Source organism: Hypanus sabinus, chromosome 22, assembly GCF_030144855.1.
Source record: "Hypanus sabinus isolate sHypSab1 chromosome 22, sHypSab1.hap1, whole genome shotgun sequence".
NCBI classification, from domain to species: Eukaryota; Metazoa; Chordata; class Chondrichthyes; order Myliobatiformes; family Dasyatidae; genus Hypanus; species Hypanus sabinus.
In genome coordinates, this window is record NC_082727.1 from 47,517,128 (window position 1) to 47,534,920 (window position 17,793).

The window sequence follows — 17,793 nt, forward strand, 5'->3', positions numbered from 1 at the left end:
TGTGTTTATGCAGTTAAAATAATCACAAAGACATCACATCTCCATTGTTTTGTTATTTTTTATTCTCAGTCTAATCAAATTATTCAAAAAGTTGGACATTTTACTTAAGATTCAGTTGTGCTTTCATTTGGAAATACTGAATAATTTCTTTTATTTGCTTTGAAATAATTATGACCGTGGATGTGATAATCTGCCATCAGAAAGCTATTTTTCCATCACTGCCTTCACGGGTGAGAAAAATCTGTCTATAAACACCAAGCTATAAATGAATTCATAAACGTGACCATCCTACTTTACTTCAAAAGTAATGCTATATCCATCACTGGAAATGTATTATTTATCCTGGGATGTGACCAGATATCGTTTATTCAATACAAATGCTATCAAAATTTATGGAGATATATTATGTTTTCTATCTGAAAAAAGGAGTACATAAGTCATAGAATGAGTATTTTGGAAAAGGCAACCAGTTTAATAATATGAACTTAGCAAGGGAGGGAACTATTTTTGTGGAAGAGTATATGTTTATAAACACTCCTAGTTTGCTGATTTCCAGCCTCCATAGTTATGGCTTTGCCCAACACATCTTAGATCTCAGTTGCTCAAAGCTAGTTCATCACCCTCTCCTTTTGTTACTCTCGTCTCAGGTAGCAGGGGAGAGTTGAGAGAGAGAGAGAGAGAGAGAGAGAGAGAGAGAGAGAGAGACAGAGAGAGTGCGAGAGAGAGTGAGTGAGTGAGAGAAAGAGAGAGAGAGAGAGAGAGAGAAGTGGTGCAGGTTACAAATCTGAATGAAAGCGCCTGTTAATTTGTTCCCTACGCTTACTTTCACTTGATGTCAAGCTTGAGTAGGGTCAAAATTATCAGAAGTTCATAATGCACAGCATTAAGATGCCAACTGCTAAGTCTGTTATTTTTCACTCTGACAAAGTGCACAGACAAGCCTTAGTTGAGTCTGTGGAACAGCTCTCAATGTAAGAAAGCAGCACTCTGAATTTCTTTAAACCTTGCCATGTAACCTGACAACAAACCCAACCCTATCTCAAAATCCAGTTTTCTGTTGTCGAGGGCATGTATTTTATTTTAAAGGTAACTATGCCAAAACAAATATTATTTCTGAATCTTTCATTATCTGTTCTTCTGGAAATGGCCTAAAACAGCATGTGTTGGTATTAGATGATGCAGAAACAGCTGTCGTGCCTGACTGCACAGTGTCTCAATGTCAGCAGTTCAAAGCACTGGAAGACTGAAGGGGAGGAAATCTGATAGGTCACTGGAACCCAATTCCAAGGCTGAAGGACGTTTCTTTCGTTCAACAATTGGGTTAAAAACATAACCATTACCTCCTCCGCCTCTTTGCAGATTCACACAAGAGTTAAGTATTTCATCATGAAAGATAATCATGCCAAATAATGCACAGCATTAAAACAAAATCACAAGATGAAATAAGCAATAATGGTTGAAGAGGGCATGCTTGAAGTACACCCAAGTGGCAGCATGCATTCACCTCTCTTCTTAAATAGAATCCCTAGAGGTTCTCGTGTCACAGCACCCTTCATTAGTGCTCACTCCAGTCTGTAGCCTGTGCATCATTAGCAATATCAGAAATCAGAGAGTAAAGAAGGACCATTCTTCATCTGACTGCCAGACAGCAGTAAGTTCTACTGCGCTATGCACAGCCACATACACAAAAGGCAGAAGTGAGGGAGTACAAAGAAACTTAAACAGGCAGCAGTTTGACTGAATATATGCAGGACAAATTAAGGTGTAAGGTTGTGTTCAGCTACTCTGGGTTCTCTTCATAGGTTAAAAACAGAAATAATTGAGAGTAAAGCTGTTGTTGTGACTACACACTGCATTGTAACGCAATTCCACTGAACTCTACTGCCCTCTATTGGTTCAAACTCCACTCTGAGAGCTTTACCTTTAATAACATTATAGAACCACATATCAGATGAAGCAGGAGAACATGCAGTCAATGGTAAAAAGCTAATCTCATTTTCAAAGTCGAATCCATCTTTTATTTATAGAAACTGTTCTAATGAATTATCTTGCATTTATTATTGAAGGAAAATATGCCCCACTAAAAATTAAAGGATCAATATCAAGGAAGTCACGTGACAAATAAGAACATTGAAAGTATCTGCTTTCATAATGATTTGCATAAAGAGTAATGGGCAAATAAAAAGAAAGTTACCAAGCTGTCATCAAAACCTCAATTACACAAATGAATTTAACATCCATAAAACACTATGTGAAATACTAACATGGTAAAAATTTAGCAATTCAATAATCTGCACAAACCAAGTGTTTTAAAGTTGCTGTCTGTTGGAAAGCTTTTTAACAAATTTTTAAAGTATTCATTTCACTAGTGACTCACCACCCTTTGCTCAATCCTCCTAAAATCATCACCCTGAATAGTTAATACTCAGTATTTTTCCAAGAGATTGATTATCTAATAAATATACAACCTTACACCAACCATGAAAAAGTTAGAAGACATGCTAATAAGTAGTTTTGAACCTGTATGTGAGAAAACCAATGTGGCCAATATCGATATGGGATAGGTGTCTTGTTCTGATTATCATTTAAAGAATGACATCTTTGATCTGTGTAACTGCAAGAAATCCTATTGTATCAATTGTGTGGCAGCTTCAATGTAATACTTAATTTCACTGACACCCATCCCCCTCTCTTATTTCACAGCAACTTTAATGCTCTTTTGGAAGAAGTACCTGTTTGTGGAAAAATTGTAGCAGCTTGTGACCTTTAATAGATTATTCTATGATTAAACACGTCTAACATAATTCATAGTCACACAACACCACTCAGATTATTCCAAAAAATGTCCGGTAGTATGCATTTTGATAAAATCTTCACTTTTTGTGATTTCAGAATAATTATATAAATCCTTGCATGTGCTCACATTGACTAACAATGAGAGGAAATGGGAGCTTGAAAAGACAGAAAAATGCATCTTCCCCCGGGCAGGATAACTGTCGCTGCTCAAACAATGTCTTCAGTGGGAAAAGAAAGTACCAGAGAGAGCTCCCTCTCTGCAACCTAATCATCTAGGCAATAAAATAATTTCCAAGGGGAAAGAATGCATAAGACAACTGTAAACTAAAACATACAAATTCCTTTCCTGATTCTGTGAATGGAAGCATGTGGGTGACAAAAACATTATCAATTGAGATAGTATAGGTCTCTGGTTAAGTAAGCCTTGACTCCAAACCAACAGCATTGACAATATTCCATTAATACAACTGAAGTGATTTGTCTTCTTGCTAATTAAACATGTAAAATATTTCCCCTAAACTGTAAGAAACTTGCTTCTATACCAAATTAACCAGATTGCTTCTGGCTCAAAAGAAATCTCTTGCTCAAAAGTTTTACATGTTTAATTGCTTCTGCAATTATAGGGGAAAATAAACAGAATTCTGACTCTGTTTAAAAAATATACAATGTATAAAATGCATTTTTAAGAGATGTGGAAAATATATTTCAATTTGAAATAATAACAGTGCTCGGACTGTGGAAAACATTCTCTTGAATGACATGCAGAAAATGCTTCCTTTTCACAGAATAGCCACAAAAACATTGCGAAGTGTTTATGAGAAAGATTTTTTTTCTCGGTAGCACAAACATCAAAGAGGAGAGGGCATTTGTTGACACTCATCTGGCTGACGTTCAGCTTTCCATGCTGGTCAAATACAATACTGTGCAGGAATAAAGAGGTGTGTGCTGAAGCCTCAGGATTTCATTTTGCTCCCAGTAACACGCAAGCATCAGTTTGTCATCTATCCCCTCTGTGAGCCAGATGCTTCCTTAGAGGGCAGTTGCACCTAACATTTGCCATGCTCCTCCCACTCCCTTATCCTTGCTTTAATGGGCATTAAAATAGAACAAAAAAAAGCTTGTAGATGGAAACAAAATACATACACAACATGCACAGTCCTCTGTATTCATTCTTCTGTAAAATGTAAAAACAAGAAAGGCCAGCGTCCCTCAGGGTGTTTTCAGCCTTTTTAATATAGTAATGGTGCCTCCACACATCTGAATCTCAAATTTCGTTTATCTTTTTTAAGTCACTACTTAGATATACCCCCAATAATAGCGGATGTGTTAAGAGCTTGCTTTATTCCGAATATTGTTGGCGTACATTCTGGCTCAGTGGCAGCATTGGACAAAGTCCCTGAGATGTTTCTCGACTCTCATTCAGAAGCTTCTCATGTGTCAGTAGCCATTGTTTGAGGTGATTTCCTCTTCCTCCCATATAATTACCAATCTGTCCATTTGCGCAGATCACCCTGTGACAGGGCACAATAATTGGCACCTGCGATCAAGGCAAAAAATAATTATACAACTGTTAATTTTTATTCATTAAAAGCAGTACATCAGAACAATCATAAACCTTTCACAGAATTTTGCTAGTCTAAATTAATTACCATTTTAGGGGTAGAGGATTCATAGACCAAAGTTACAAAGCTGTGGAATAATTAGATGGAACCATAAACTGAAGGCAAAATAGCAGTTTAGAGAAGACAGAAATTATAGTGACAATTTAATTCCCCTTTTCAGTGTACTGGATTTATCATTATTTGTGTTATATTTTTACTGGTTGGATCTCACAAAGCAGAGGAAAACCTTAATAAATGATAATGATCATTACAGTAAGAATATCAATAAACTGGAATTTGCTGTGACAGCCAGTACTTGCCATCACCTGTCAGAAGTATTAAACCAGATGGCTAGCAGCGTCACATTCTCTATCACAGTCCTGATAATTTTCCGTCAATGGTCACCGTGACTATGACTGTAACACAATAAATCATTTGAAATTTTGAATTCATGGTAAATGACGTTAAACTTTCAGAGTTTATGAGAATAATCTGACCGGGCGGCACAGTGCTGCAGCAGTTAGTTATGCTGCCCCGTACTTCCAGGGACCCACAATTAGTCCCGACCTTGCATGCTGCTGGTGCTGAGTGTGCGTGCTCTTTCTGTGGCCAACTGGGCTTCCTCTGGGCGCAATGGCTTCCTTTCCTACATTCCAAAGACGTGCTGGTTGGTTAATCAGCTACTGTAAATTACCTTTCAGTGTGGGTTAGTAATAGAAAGAGTCAAAGGGAAGCTGATGCGAATATGTGAGAGAGTGCAGGATACACGGAAATAAGACCGGGGGAATGGAATTACTGCTTTGGAAAATGGTATAGACACCAGTGGGCCAAAGGCTTCCTGTGTTATAGATATAAGATATATTTTTATTTGATGGAGTGTTTGCAAAACCTATCCACATTCCCTTAAATTGAATCTCGAAATGAAGTTTGTCTGAACAAGACAATATACAGAATAAAGTAATTGAAATGTTTTTTTTTCAGATTCAATGGTCAATAGTACATCCAGATAAAATCATATGAACTCTGATGGTTGAGATCATTACAAATCTTGACACAAAATGGAAACTTAATTTTTAGCAATTACACTATGTGGAATCTTGGCTCCAACTTTACTTAACTGTGTTACATTTGTCCAGTATTTGGTCACAAAGATCTGACTGAATACATTTACATTTTGTTTCAAAATTATATTTACTTTACAAAAAAGCATGGTAATAGAGTCCTAGTCTGCATGCAAATAGTTTTTCTGCTTTATTTACTAATCTGCAGAATATTGTTCATTGAGTTCAATGCCTTCATATTTGAAAGGAACTGTTGTTTTGGCATACAGTATTGTCTTTGTTAATGTGGAGCGGAGAGCAAGTTTATAAATCTGGTGGGAGCAATGGATGTTGGGAATGGTGAGGGTGCAGCACTGCAGGAGTGGTATGGGATAGGTTGCAGTGAAGGAGTGCCAGGGTCAGGGTTTGGTACCGGTGCAGACACACCCAGCCCTGTTACACCAGGCAAAGCCATTTGATTCCAAACAATTGGTTCATTCATCAGTGCTGAATGTCTCTTTGGTGCTTCCTGCTCCCTTCCCTCTCCCTTTGCCTTTTCCCAACCACGATTCCCCTCTCTCTGCCCCCTTCCCATTCTCAGTTCACAATAGAGACCCATATCAGAATTGGGTTTATCATCATTCACATGTCATGAGATTTGATTTTTATCACTGGCAGCAATACAGTGCAATACATAAAATTATGACAGTCCTGTGCAAAGGTCTTAGACTCCCTAGCAACCCCCCCCCTTCTCTCTCTCTCTCTCTCACTCTCTCTCTCAAAGATATATATACCAAAGACTTTTGCACAGTACTGTATGAAGCACAATGCAAAACCTGATCAAAACGTACTTGTGTTTCAAAGGAATCTGAAAATGCAGGTCACATTATTTTAATGTATAGGAGGATTTACACATCTGATATATTGAAATTATCCCCCTCTGAATCAAAATAACTACTAGTAATTAAACAGCTGCTGGTAATAAACAGAAAGACAGGCAATTACTATGTATAAAACCGCACATATACTCTTACTATACTTCTTTTCTGTCTTCCAGTATGTTTTTTTTAACTTAACACATACTTTAAATATCAACACACTGCAAAGCTTCTTCCCTCTCTTCCATCACTCTCATGACCATCACCAGCTTCTTGGTATAGTTCCATTTTGTTGTGTAATAAAAATATTGTAAAAATAATGTTTGATTAATTCATTAAAGGTTATACATAAAAGTACGTAAATGGCATACAACATTATCCCACCATGTCATATGCGCAAACCTTGCTAAGGTGAGAACAAAAACTAATGTGCATACATTCCAGACTCCTTTGTTTTTCTTTCAATAAGTTTTATTTTGTTGGAGCTACAAAACATTTAAAAAATGGTGATAAGGAAGTTTTAAACAAGTTCCAGACAATTACTTACCTGTTGAAGCACAGTGAGATATTCGAGCTTAAGTGCAATGAGAAATAGTTGAGTAAAAAATAATGCAGTACATGCTTCTTTGGGAAGGGTCAGAGGTGGTCAAGTTAAAAAGGCAGAAAACGGATAAACTCATGGGTTCATAAACAGTGAGTACACTGTACTGGGTGATAATAATCATAAATAAAATAAGATATCAAAATGGCTAGCTTCATTAGAAGGATAGATGCATTTGATTGCACAAGAGATAACTGGATATTGTCTACTGAATGATTTGAAAGCATTTTAAAGCAAAGAGAGTAGCCAATGAGAAGCAAGTGTAAGTTTTGCTGAGTGCATTAGGTGAAAGAGCATAAAATTTGCTTAAAAGTTTGACTACTCAATCCAAACCAGCCAAAATAAACTTTGCTGATATTGTGAATATAATGCTGGCTAATCAGAACCAAAACTGTTGTTGATCACAGAACTATTTAGATATCGTAAGTGGAATCAAATGGAAGGGGAGTCCATTTCAGCAAATGTGACTGAATTGAAGATATTGTCTGAGCACTGTCAGTTCAGTGATGGGCTCAACAATGCACTGAGAGATGTTTAAATAGTGGAATGTTACAAAAAAACATTCAAAATGGCACCTAACTGAAGTACAACTCAAATTTAAAGAGTAGTTGAAATAGCTGTATCAATGGAAACACTCAATTGAGTTGCAGTCAGGAATGAAAGTGAGCGTTAACAAACTTGCAACATGTAAACAGTAACTTGCCTGTCTGAACAAATTTTGTTACGGTTGTGGCAGAGGCTCACATAAACTGGACCAAAACAGGTTTAAATGCAAAACTTACAGAAAATGCAACAAGGTAGGACACATGCAATAACATGTCTGGCAGACAAAAATAAATGGACTGCACAGGGAAGAGATAAAGATCAAAAGTCATGTTGCAATTTCAAAGAGCACTAACCTGCATGCTGTTGATGAAAAATCTAATAATGATAACAGTGACACAGGATTGTGTAGCCATGAGAGCCTTGAAAACTCACAATAGACAAATAGTATGGCTTACACCAGTAATTCATGGCAAATTAATTAAAATGGAATTGGACACTGGCTTGGCTGTTTCAATGATTCCACAATATGAGTTTGAACGGCATTTCAAAGATACTGAACTGAAGCCTGCAGACATCCAACTAAGAACTTATACCAGAGAAAAGATAACTCCTGTGGGAATGACATTTATAATAGTGAGATACAACAACCAACAAGCCACATTGGGCTTGTATGTGGTAAAAACAGAAGGGCTAGCATTGTGGGGTCATGACTGGCTGAGACAACTACAACTTCATTGGAGATCCAATACATCCATCATTTGTGTACCACTTCCCTGGCAAAACTGAAGGCAAATTGAGAAAGGCAAACACAAAGGACACTGCAGATGCTGGGGTCAAAGCAACATGTACAAGGAGCTGGAGGAACTCAGCAGGTCGGGCAGCATCTGTGGAAAGGAGCAGTCAACGTTTCGGGCTGAAACCCTTTGTCAGGAATTAAGAAAGGTACTGGACGATGCCATAGCAGTGTTCAAGGATGGTGTTGGAAAACTCAAACATATCAAGGATAAAAGAGAGTTAAATGAAAATGTTGCAATCAAATTTTACACAGCCCATCCAATTCCTTATACAATCCATGGATAAAGTAGCCAGTGGGGTAGATCACATGGAGGCTGAAGGAATTTTTTCCTAGGTTGAGTGGAGCCCAAAGGCAACATCAGTGGCCACAGTAGCCAAGAAGAATAGGTCTGTCGGGATCTGTGTTGATTTTAAGTCACCATCAAGCCAGTACTAAAAGTAGATCCATACCCCCTTCCCAGGATTGAGAATATATTTGCAAACTTTTTTGGTGGAAAGCACTTCAGCAAACTGGACTTTGCTGATGCCTACCTATAGGTGGAGATGGAAGAAGAGTCCAAAGTGTTTCTCAGCATCAACACTCATAAAAGGTTTTATCGCTATAATAGGCTTATTTTTGGAGTAATATCTGCACCTGGACTTTGGCAGAAAGCTATGGACCAGGTGCAGCAAAGCTGCCCAGGTACTCAGTGTTACCTGCATGACATCATTGTTACCAGCAAGGATGAGAAGGAACATCTCCAAAATCTCAAGACAGTGTTAGAAAGATTGGAAGATTATTGGCTCAGAGCATGGATGCAACAAGTATGAATTCTTTAAACCAGCCATCACTTACTGTGGTCACACCATTGATGCACAAGATTTACACAAGTGTGCAGAGAAAATTCAAGTAGTGGTGGATACCCCTAGGCCAACGACATGTCACAGTTGTGGTTCTTTTTAGGATTTGTCAGCTACTATAGCAGGTTCCTGCCAAATCTGTGCTCCACCCCTTGAACTCATGTCTACCGATTGGGAAGAACCGGGAATGGATAAAGTGAGGTTGCTTTCCAAAAGGCAAAGGAGATGGCAGTGTCAGACACTGCACTCACACATTTCTCATCCACTTTGTGAAGTGAAGCTTGCCTGTGACGTCTTGGGTTAAGGTATAGGTGCAGTTATGTCACATGTGATAAATGATGTAAGTAAACATCCCATAGCCTTTGCATCATGTTCGCTTAACGCTGCAGAGAAAAATTATGCACATATTGACAGAGAGGCCGTGAGTCTAGCTTGGGGTGTAAAACATTTCAAACACTACTTGTATAAGACAGAGTTTACCCTCATTACACATGATCAACCAGTACTTTCCATTTTCAATCCACAGAAGTATGCTCCAACAGCAGCAGCACGAATGCATGGGTGGGCTCCCTTTCTTGAAGGGCTCAATTACAAGATCAAATTCAAGAGGACAACTAGTCATGGGAATGCTGATGGAGTGTCTCGTTTACCTCTGGAGAAGGAAATAACTGAAAAATTTACAAAAAAGAACATTCCTCTTAACATATTCTCCTTAAAGTAAATGGGAAGTGTTCCTCCTGTGGCAGAGATGATCTAAAAAGAGAAACCGGAAAAGATCCCACACTATCTCCGGTTCACCCAGTAACTCAAAATGGCTGGAATGTGCAGAAATCTCAGTTCCCCAAATCTTACCAGCGCCAGGATGAACTAGCCTTTGTCGGAGGTTGCCTTATGTGGGGATTGAGAGTCATTGTACCATCCAAGCTGAGGGCTAAAGAGTTGAAGGAACCATATACTGGTTCTTACTTGCCAAGCAGAGTGACCTCCCATCAGGAAAGATGCTATCCAACAAGAATACGAAAATCCTCCTTTGCAATTAAATATTTAGGCTTGCATGGGATAATTTAAAACTTACTATGCTGTGGATGTCTGTATACTCTTTCCTGTTTAGTTGTTTGCATTGTTGCCTGCGGACTTGTGGAAACTGTGTGGTGATTTCTTTTGAACTTATAGTCTTTTAATGTCTTTGGACTATTTTTACTGTGCCCACGGTCTGTTTTTTTTTAATCAATTATGCTATTGTTTGCACTGTTGTAACTGTATGTTGTAACTATGTGGTTTTGTGCAGATCTTGTAGCTTTAGTTTTTGGTCTTGTTTGTCTGGTGGATTTGGAGCTCCCTTCTGGGGAATGGACTAAGACGGTAGTGCGATACTAATACGCAGCAGCCTCTCCGAACTCTGGATTGGGGATTGCCAAACGTTATGTGGATTTTCTGGTGTAGTCTGTTCTGTCATATGCTTTTGTGATATCATTCTGGAGGAACGTTGTCTCATTTTTTAACTGCATTGCATTTGTGGTTTCTAAATGACAATAAACTGAATCTGAATTGTGTTCACACGGAAGGTAGAAACAACATGTCGATTTACATCTACATATCTGCATCAATTTCTACCTAGTAAAGTGGACAATTGTAAACCAATTGCACTGGACATGAACCAAACCTACAAGAGGAACAGCTGTGGGACAGAGAATGCAGTCCAATAAACTTCAGCATGATTTCTAAATCAGCTTGGAATCTGAGTTCAAATCCAGGATTCTGAGCTGATTTTTAAATCGTGCTAAATTTGAGATTGGTCATGCATTGCAAATCAATTTCTACCTTCAAGCAATTCAAAAGAACTTCTAAAAATGTACTCCTGTTTCAATTGTAACTGAAACGCATAAATACACTTCAAATGTACTTAATTGACTGGTACAAATGTGGTGATGTCTGAGGCTATGGATGGGGTAGTGCATTTGCTTTTTTTTCCTGGTAGAGTACACACAGTGAGCAAAGTTCAATATGTAAACACGAGATGATGGGAATCTAAAGCAACTCCACCAGAATGCTGGAGGAACTCAGCAGGTCAGGAAGCATCTACTGCACGTCTATGAATAAGCAGTCGATGTTTCAGGCTGAGAAGAAGGGTCTTGGTCCGAAACGTGGACTTCTTATTCAGGCTCATAAATGCTGCCTGACCTGCTGAGTTCCTCCAGCATTTTGTGTGTGTTGATTTGAAAAGTTCAATAAACTAACTTTCCAGTTCGTGTAAGTCACCAATTACTTACATCAGATCTGAGGTAAGATAAATTTCTTTCAAATTTTGGCTTTTTTTTACAAGAAACATAGCAGAATTTGGCTCAAGAGATTTAGAATCCAAAAAAGATTTAGAATACAAAACTCAGTATAAAAAGAGGGAAAAGATTAGCACAATATATGTTTATATTTATAGTCAAATTTTGCTTAGCAGTAAAACTGGATGTTATAGAAAGCAGAGAAATATTCATACCTAGCAAATCTTATTATAATCACAACTTTGATGCTATCAGCTTGTGATCAAAAATAAGTCTTGAATAAAAAAAATCCAATTTTAAAACAGTATGACCTATTGTGAGAATACAACAAAAAATAACAAAATACCTTGCTGAGTTTCATGTCTAACCCCATAATTTTAAAACAGCGACAAGTGAAAACAGTGAAATGCAAACAAATTGGCCTGAATTTAGTTGTAAGGAAAATGCCAGAAGTTATTCTTTAGCAAGTGGCAACAGAACACTCAGAAAATAGTTAACTAGAAGGTGATGGGTGAAGCCAGCTGGGTAGGAAAGATAAAGGGTGGGAAAGATAAAGGACAGGGGAAGAAGGACTCTGAAAGGAGAGGAGAGTGGACCATAGGAGAAAGGGAAGGAGGAAGGGACTCAGAGGGAGTTGAGAAAAGAGGCCAGAGTGGGGAAAAGAAGAAGAGGGGAAGGGGAGGGAAAAAGTTTTTTTTTACCAGAAGGAGAAACTGCTATTCATGCCATCAGGTTGGAGGCTACCCATATGGAATATAATGTGTTGCTCATCCACCCCGAAGGTGGCACAAGAGGAGGCCATGGACTGATGTGTCAGAACAGGAATGCACAAGGACGGGTGTGGATGTGGCCAGATAGACAAAGTAGGTTTGATATATAAAAAAACAGAAAAGCATTATCGCAGATTCTTACCAGAATGCTGAGTACGTACACCATATTAAGTTTATACTTCACATTAAGGCATCCCTGGCTTTCCAGTAAAAGATACCATATTCCCAAATACAAAATAATATTCCTTACTGCATTAGCATGAAATTTCTATTTCAGATGTGAACCGTTCCACTGCCCTGTTCATCTGAGACTGCCATTTTAGTGATAACCAGTGTTAAATTATGAGCAGTTTAATGCCATGGACTCACATCATTAGGAATCAGGTTGGGAATGACTCAATGACAGTCGAATCAAAGGACAAAGGAACCTTGTAGCCTGAAGATAGATTTATACCCAGGTCCCAGAGGTGAAAGCATAATGTAGCAACTCTTTATCCCACATATTCTCTTCATTATAATTTTTAAGAGCATTCATTCCAGTTTGTTTTTTTTTGTGCAAGATGACCTTGAACTGACTCTGTCTTCATGGAAAGGCTGAAATAATAAAAATGCTTGCCAATAGTCAAATTGCCATGCATGTGAAATTTCTGAATTGATATGAAGGACAAATGGATGCCTTTCTCTTTCTATATTGTCCAAAATCATAACAAAGAATAAAGGATCGTACATAAATGAACTGAGTCTGTGAGGAGATGGAGACCTATAGTCAAATCTGATCTTCATTTCCACAAATACTTCTTATACTTAACATAAAGTACCTCCATCACAGTTTTATGGGAAACAGATAATGTTCGAACACTTGGCGTAATAACACAGCCTTCATGCGCCAAGACGTGCTGAGTACAGCTCTCATTCAGGTAACTGTGAAACAAATTTCTCAGATGTCCCCTGCTTCTGTGGACCAAAGCCCCAGAAGTAATAGGTAGGAAAATGTTCATGTTGAATGCCATTCCATATGCCCGGGCTCCTCTGTGCAACAGCACATCAGATGCACTAGGACTTAGAAGAAAAGACACAGTCAGCTTTTCTTTTCACTTCTCATTGTGTACCTCACAGAATTGTGCTGTAATATGATTCAATTTCTAGATCAATCCTTTTATTATAAAGTCTAGTGACACGCATTGAACCATTAGGAACTAGATGGGTCTCCAGATCGCAAGAGGGTTCTGTTTCCGAGAACTGCTCGTGAGTCAAAAATGAACTGCTCCACCCAGCCCCCGACTGTTGCGGCTCATCGATGACTTGGTGAGAGAAGGCACACAGAAATGCAACAGGCAATAAATGCATCCCCATCTGTCCCACGGATATCCCAAACGCTCATTCATATGAAAGGGGTGTCAATCAATCAATCAGATATTCATATCCCAGAGAGGGCCTGTAGTGTGTTTAAATCATAATATGAAATGATATTGTGTTAGTTGGAATGATTGCGCCATTGACAATATTGTCCTTAGGCCAATGAAATGAAATGCGAAGTTTATCGTACTTGGTGCTTCTAAGGCAATGCGTCACAAGGCCTATTATGATGACTTCAGCTTTCAAATCTGGAGCAGCAAGAGTTAACTACATGCTTACTAAGGTGCAATGCAACTCAGCATTTGTCCTGTTCACTATTTCAGTAAGTTTACAAAGATAAATTAAGGGAAAACAATCAATTCTTCAACCAATCCAAATCAGATCTTAAAATATAGGAGGGGAATTCGGGCATTAGGGCTCGTCGAGCCTGTTCCACCATTTGACTAAGGCTGCTTTATTTTTCCTCTCAACAACATTCTCTCTCATTCTCCCTGTAACCTGTGATCCCTGACTAACCAGGAACCTGCCAACCTCCACTTTAAATATACTCAGCGACTTGGCCTCTACAACCATCTGTGACAATAAATCCTACCGATTTACCACCCTCGAGCTAAAGATGTTCCTTGTCGTCTGTGTTCTAAAGGGACATTCTTCTATTCTAAGGTTGCAACATCTGTTCCTAGACTCTCTCACTATTGAAAATATCCTCCTCAGGTTCACTCTATCCAGACCTTTCAATACTCAATAGGTTTCGATGAAATTACCCCTCATTCTTCTAAACTCCACCGAGTACAGGTCCAGAGCCATCAAATGATCCTTTTATACTAGCCTATTCATTCCTAGAGTCATTCTTGTAAACCTCCTCTGCATTCTCTCCAACGCCAACACAAGCTTCCTTAGATATGGGACCCAAAACTACTCATAATACTCCAAGTGTGGCCTGACTGATGCCTTATTAAGCCACAGCATTACATCTTTACTTTAACATTCTAGTTCTCTCAAAATGAATGCCAACACTGCATATGTCTTCCTTATGACCGAATCAACTGACAAGTTAGCCCTTAGAAAATCTTGCACTAGGAATCCCAAGACCCTTTGCACCTCTAATTTCTGAATTCTCTATTTGTTTAGAAAATAACCTTTGCCTTTATTCCTCCTGTAATGCCTTGGTTAATATTTTTACTGCTATGGTGTAGGTATTTCATTTTAGCAGTTCTGTAAGAGCAGTCTGTTCTCCTTTCAGCCTGTTTGGGTTTGAGCTGTGATAAGGGCTTTATTGTTCAACTTTGGAATGTGGTGTCAACCAGTCAGGATGGTAGGATTCGGAGAAGGTTCTAGAGAATGCTGGACGGAGAGTTTTTGTGAGGGACAATAGCATGGGTTGAGGTCTTTGTTGGCAGGAGCTGGGAGAAGGCAGGAGGAAGATGGCTGAGGATACTGAATGGTGTTTCTGTCTCCACCACTGGCTCAGGCAGTGCATTCCACGCACCAACCACTCTCTGAGTAAAAAACCTTCCTCTGATATCCCCTTGACCTTCCCACCCCTTACCTTCTCTGTTTGGGATAGTTTCCCTTCAGACAAGATTGAGCTTGGGCACTGGAGGTTTGGTGAGTGGATTGGTAACCAGTGAGGTGGTGGTGATGATGTTGGGAGGTGTCAAGGCAGGGTGACCGGGCGATCACCCAATTACCCTTCTGATTATTGACTTCAGAAGGCGGAAATCGGAGGCCCATGAGCCAGGTCAGAGCTGCAGAGTGTCAGCAATTTTAAATTCCTCTGTGCTATCTCTTCAGAAGATCTGTCCTGGGCCCAGCACGTAAGGGCCATTACAAAGAAGGCACAGCAGCTCCTCTAGATTCTTAGAAGTTCGTGAAGATTCAACATTTCACCTAACGTACTTACAAACTTCTAAAGAAATACAGTGGAGACTGGTTGCATCATGGCATGGTATGGTAGCACTAATGCCCTTGAATGGAAAAGCCTACAAAAAAGTACTGTATACAACCCAATCCATCAATGGTAAAGCCCTCCCAGCAATGAGCACATCTACAAGATCTTCTGCCATGGGAAAGGATCAAGGGCCCCCATTATCCAGGCCATACTCTCTTCTCGCTGCTGCCATTAGGAAGGAGGTACCATTAGGAGCCTTAGGTCCCACACCACCAGAATCAGGAACAGTTATTACCCTTTAACTATCAGGCTCTTGAACCAGAGGGATAACTCTACTCACCACAACACCGAACACTGATTCCACAACCTGAGGACTCTCCTTCAAGGACTCTACAACTCACTTTCTTACTATTTGTAATTTACTTATTTATTATTACTATTTTCTCTTTTCTTGTATTTGCACAATTCGTTGTCTTTTGCACAAGTTGTTTTTCTGTCTTTGCTGTGTGCATCTTTCACTGATACTGTTGTGTTTTTTTGTATTTATTGTGAATGCCCACAAGAAAACAAACCTAGGGTGGTCTATGGTGATATACATGTACATTGAGAATCAATTTATTCCAACTTTCCTTCTACTTTATCCATACTTTTCCAAGCTGTTGAAGCACCCCACCTGCTATTTAGTATAAAGCAACATCCAAAACCTTAGTTATGCAATGCACCAGGATGTTTGTCCCAGCATGATTCAGGTGGAACAGCTACCCCCCCCCCTCCTCCCAATATTGGTACCAATATCCCATGAATTCAAACCCACTTTTCCCACACCAGCCCTTGACTCTCAACTCTGATCTTATGAACACTGTGCCAATTTTCACATGGCTCAATTAACAATCCAGAGATTATATCTTTATAGTTCTGTGTTTTAATTTTGTCCCTAGCTACACCAACTCCCTCAGCAGAACCTCTTTCCTTGTTCTTCCTACATAGACCTCTGCAACTGGATCTTTTCCCTTCCACTCCAAATTCCTCTGCAGGTCAATGAAATGTCTTGATCCCAGGCAGAAGGCAGGTAAGATAGCCTTTGGGACTCGATTCCTCTTGGCTCTCCACTCAGCCTTGTACCACGTGGACAAAAGCAATACTTACAGTATGTCAGGTTGCTGTTCATTGACTACAGCTCACTGTTCAACACAATCATTCCTTCAGTACTAATCAACAAGCTTCAAAACCTGGGCCTCTGCAACTAGATCCTTGATTTCCTTATTAGGAGACCACAGTTAGTGCATACAAGAAATAACATCTCCTCTTCCCTGACAATCAATATTGCCACAGCTCAAGAATGTGAGCTGTACCTGCTGCTCTACCCTTTTTACACTCATGACAGTGTAGCGAGGCACAGCTCATCTACAAATGTGTCTATGGCACAATTATTGTCAGCAGGATCTCAGGTTGTGATGAAGAGATGTACAGGAGTGAGGTATGTCGCCTAGTTGAATGGTGTTTCAACCACAACCTTGCATTCAGAGACGCTAGCCAATTTCTAGATGTACTGTGGAAAGCATTCTGACTGGTCGCATCACATCTCATACAGAGGTGCAAATGCATAGGATCTCAAAAAGCTACAGGGAGGGTTGTAAACTCCATCATGGACACCAGCTTCAAGATCAAATTCAAAAAGAGATGCCTCAAAAGGCAGCATCCATTTTTAAGGACCCTCACCATCCAGGACATACCTTCTTCTCATTACTGCCATCACGGAGGAGGTACACTCAAAGTTTCAGGACAGCTTCCTTCCCTCTGCTATCATACTTCTGAACAGTCCACAAATCAATGAATGCTACTTCACTATTTTTGCACTAATTTATATTACTGATTGTTACTTACGTTAATTTTTTTCCGGTATTACACTGTAGTGATACCTTAAAACAACTAAATTCACAATGTTTCAGTGATAATAAACTTGATTCTAATTCTCTCCCCCTTCTTAAATGGCTTCTTGAACCACAGTGCCACAGTTCTCATCCTTCTTTTTTACATGTCTCCTTTCCCTACCTCACAGGGAACAAGAATCTCAGACCAGTTGGACATGCTCAAGGGCTGAGTCTTGTCCAGCACTAGCTCTTGGATCCCCTACCTGTCTCACTCCCAGTCACACCCTTTTAACCAAATTTGAAGAAGCTAATCTAATGGGTACAACTGCTCCTGAAAGACAGTCTCCAGATAAATGTTCCTCTCTGATGCTTCACAGTGTTACTTACTAATTCATTTTGTTAACAGCATCCGCTTCATTGGGAGGTTTGTGTCGTAGCATGAATTTTATAAATTCATTAGTTAAAACCTTCTGCAATCATGAAAAAAGTTGTATTAAACAGTTCAATTAAATAAGCATTACGGGGTCCTGAG

The 17,793-nt window shown here is 39.3% G+C and overlaps 1 protein-coding gene across 5 annotated transcripts in view; it reads right to left on the reverse strand.

Annotated features, from left to right (window-relative positions):
* Positions 1-671: 671 nt before the first annotated feature.
* mgmt (O-6-methylguanine-DNA methyltransferase) overlaps positions 672-17,793 on the reverse strand; it is a 407,371-nt gene continuing 390,249 nt past the window's right edge. For all 5 annotated transcript variants that reach the window (XM_059947676.1, XM_059947675.1, XM_059947672.1 and 2 more), the window contains one exon: positions 672-4,333. In XM_059947676.1, coding sequence (XP_059803659.1) covers positions 4,136-4,333 — 198 coding nt within the window. In that variant the 3' untranslated portion in view covers positions 672-4,135. The remainder of the gene's footprint in view (positions 4,334-17,793) is intronic.